The sequence below is a fragment of the Carettochelys insculpta genome, chromosome 32 (assembly GCF_033958435.1).
Source record: "Carettochelys insculpta isolate YL-2023 chromosome 32, ASM3395843v1, whole genome shotgun sequence".
Lineage (NCBI taxonomy): Eukaryota > Metazoa > Chordata > Testudines > Carettochelyidae > Carettochelys > Carettochelys insculpta.
In genome coordinates, this window is record NC_134168.1 from 7504152 (window position 1) to 7506983 (window position 2832).

A 2832-nucleotide genomic window follows, 5' to 3' on the forward strand; every position below is an offset into this window, starting at 1 on the left:
ACAGGTTAAGCTTCTTGCACAATTGGGAACTAAGGTTTATATACTCATGAAGGAATCAGAGAGCTCTGAGGAAAAGTGTCTGATCATTAGAACTTTGCATAAAGAATGTCAAGAAATGTGTATTAAATGTGTAAAGGGTGAATGCTCCCAAAGAGGAAGATGGGAAGGAAGGTCAAAAAGAGGCAGCCTTGTTCTGAAGACCTCCAATGGGTCATGTGAAAGAAACTGTATCCATTCACCTCTGTTTCACTGTATGTTAAAATGTATGCTTTAAGATTGTATGACTGTTCCAGAAAGCAGACAGTTTATGAAAAGCTTTTCTCAGGGACTCATTCACCTCCTTGCTTCTCAGGCTGTACACGATGGGGTTGAGCAATGGAGTCAAGACTGTGTAGAAGACAGAGAATATTTTGTTTAAGACCTTGGTAGTGATGCCTGTTGGAACTATATACACGGTAATTATGGTCAAGTAGAAAATCGCGAGCATAATGAGGTGAGAGGAGCAGGTGGAAAAGGCCTTTTTCCTTCCCGTGGTGGAAGGGATTCTCAGGATGGTGGAGATGATACAAACGTAGGATGTCAGGGTCAGCAGACAGGGCACAAATGTCCACATGGTAGCAATTGCAAAAATCACCAGTTCCAGAGTTTGGGTCTCGTCACAGGCCAGCTGTAGCATGAGTGAAAAATCGCAAAAGAAATGGTCTATTTCTTTAGAATCACAGAATGTCATCTGCAACAACAAAATCATCCCTATACTGCATGTTGTCATGCTACTTAACCAGGACCCTGCCACTAGCTGGCAACAAACTCTGCCATTCATCATAGAGGTATAACGGAGGGGATTGCATATTGCTAAGTACCGGTCATAAGACATTGCCATGAGCAGCAGAGATTCTGCTGTTGACATGATACCGAAGAAATACATTTGCACCATGCAGCCCTTAACAGAAATGGTTCTTTTCCCAGTCAGGAGACTGGCCAGCAGCCTGGGCAGCAAAGTGGAGGTGTAGCAGGTCTCCAACCAGGACAAGTTCCCCAGTAAGTAATACATGGGGAAGTGAAGGTGTTGATCGACCACAATGACTGCAACTATGAGGATGTTCCCAGCCATGGTCAATCCGTAGATCACTAGAAACAGCAGAAAGAGAAAGGGTTGAAGTTCAGGTGGGTTCCCAAATCCTAAGAGGATGAATTCCATGATGAGTGTTTGATTTCTTCCTCCTGCTCGTTCCATAATATGCATCTGGAACAAGAAAAGAAAATAATGGCAGAGTGCACAAATTCAGGTTGTGCTCCCAGTTACACCAGCAGAAACCTAGACTTGGTAAGTTTGTACAACCGAATTTTTCCACTGGAAAAAAAATGAATTTGTCAATAAATAGAGAAAGACTCATATCATTGTGATGTAGAGCTTCCAGTACAAGCAAACCAAGAACATGGAACACTTCTGAATTATGGAGATATCCCAACTGACTCCCAAAAGATCTCTTGAAATTGGAATGAAGACTGTTAGGTCAGCATCATATAAACACACCTAGAAGACATACGAGTACAACAATCTTTTGGAAATGAGAGGTATCTAGACTTCAAACATGGATGTCTTTACTCTGCTACTGGGATGTTTAATCCCAGGCTTGGGTAGAGCTTCCTGAATTCTTCTTGATCAAGACAGTAGAATAAAATCAGCAAGCAAGAATGGAAATACAGACAGTGGCTCGGGATAAGCACCTGTGTATGCACTTAGCATCTCAGATGGGATTGAGATCAGGCATATAAGACATGCTACAAAGACTACATTGATATTGTTAGCAGCAAATGTTCGTCAAGGATTGTTTGTGTAAAATAATTCTTGAGCAGGAATTACTCTTCCCACATGAAGTATGCACATTCTCCAAAGGTCATGTATCAAACCTAAAGAATCTAAACTTTGAATGAAAGTCTACCCACTTGTCCTGTAACAGAGGAGATCAAAAACAATTTGTTAAGAGTGCATGTGACAGAAAGACACATAAATGGCCTTCAATACATACGGCAATCTGTTACCTGCTCTCAGTTCATAGAAACATAGAACCTTAAGGGATGGAAGGGACCTCAGGAAGTCACCGAGTCCAGCTCCCTTCCTCAAGCAGTATCAACACCAACAAATCATCCCAGCCAGGACTTTGTCAAGCCGGGACTTATAAACATCTCGGGATGGAGATTCCAGCACCTCTCTAGGTAATGCATTCCAATGCTTCACCACCCTCCGAGTGAAATCGGTTTTTCCTCATATCCAACCTACACCTCCCACTCTGTAAGTTCAGACAATTGTTTCTTGTTCTGCCACCTGTCACCACTGAGACAGTCCTCTTTAGGTCCCCCTTTCAAGAAGTTAAAGGCTTTGTGTCTGTCTCTGTCTTTCTCTCTTTCATTCACACACCCACACACTTTCTGTGTTTCTCATACAAATGCACACACAGACTCTGGGTCTCTCACATCGTCATATACACCTCTGACTCCCACGCACAGACACACAAACACGCTCTGTCTCTTCCACTGTCACCTTTCAACGCATGCTTGTGGTGGTGTTGTCACTGCCTGCAACGCACACGTAGTCTTCGCAAATTCAAATTGCTTTTATGGCAGGTGTTTTCACTTGTCTGACCGTTTCATAATTGTGTAGCTCTCCTATGTGCCAGCTGAAAACTTTGAGTAGTGAGTTCCAAATATCACTCTATGGGAACTTTTTAAACATCTCCATTACACCTAGACATTATTTTCTACTGGCGGTGCATATCCACAAATTAACCCAGCATTAGTGGACAAAACAAAATTCACTCCCTGTGTGGATGG

At 42.6% G+C, this 2832-nt stretch overlaps 1 protein-coding gene across 1 annotated transcript; it reads right to left on the reverse strand.

Moving 5' to 3' along the window:
• Nucleotides 1-256: 256 nt before the first annotated feature.
• LOC142004875 (olfactory receptor 1E16-like) lies at nt 257-1243 on the reverse strand. The gene has a single exon (XM_074982556.1). It carries the CDS (start codon nt 1241-1243, stop codon nt 257-259), a length of 987 nt encoding a protein of 328 aa, XP_074838657.1.
• Between the last annotated feature and the right edge of the window lie 1589 nt (nt 1244-2832).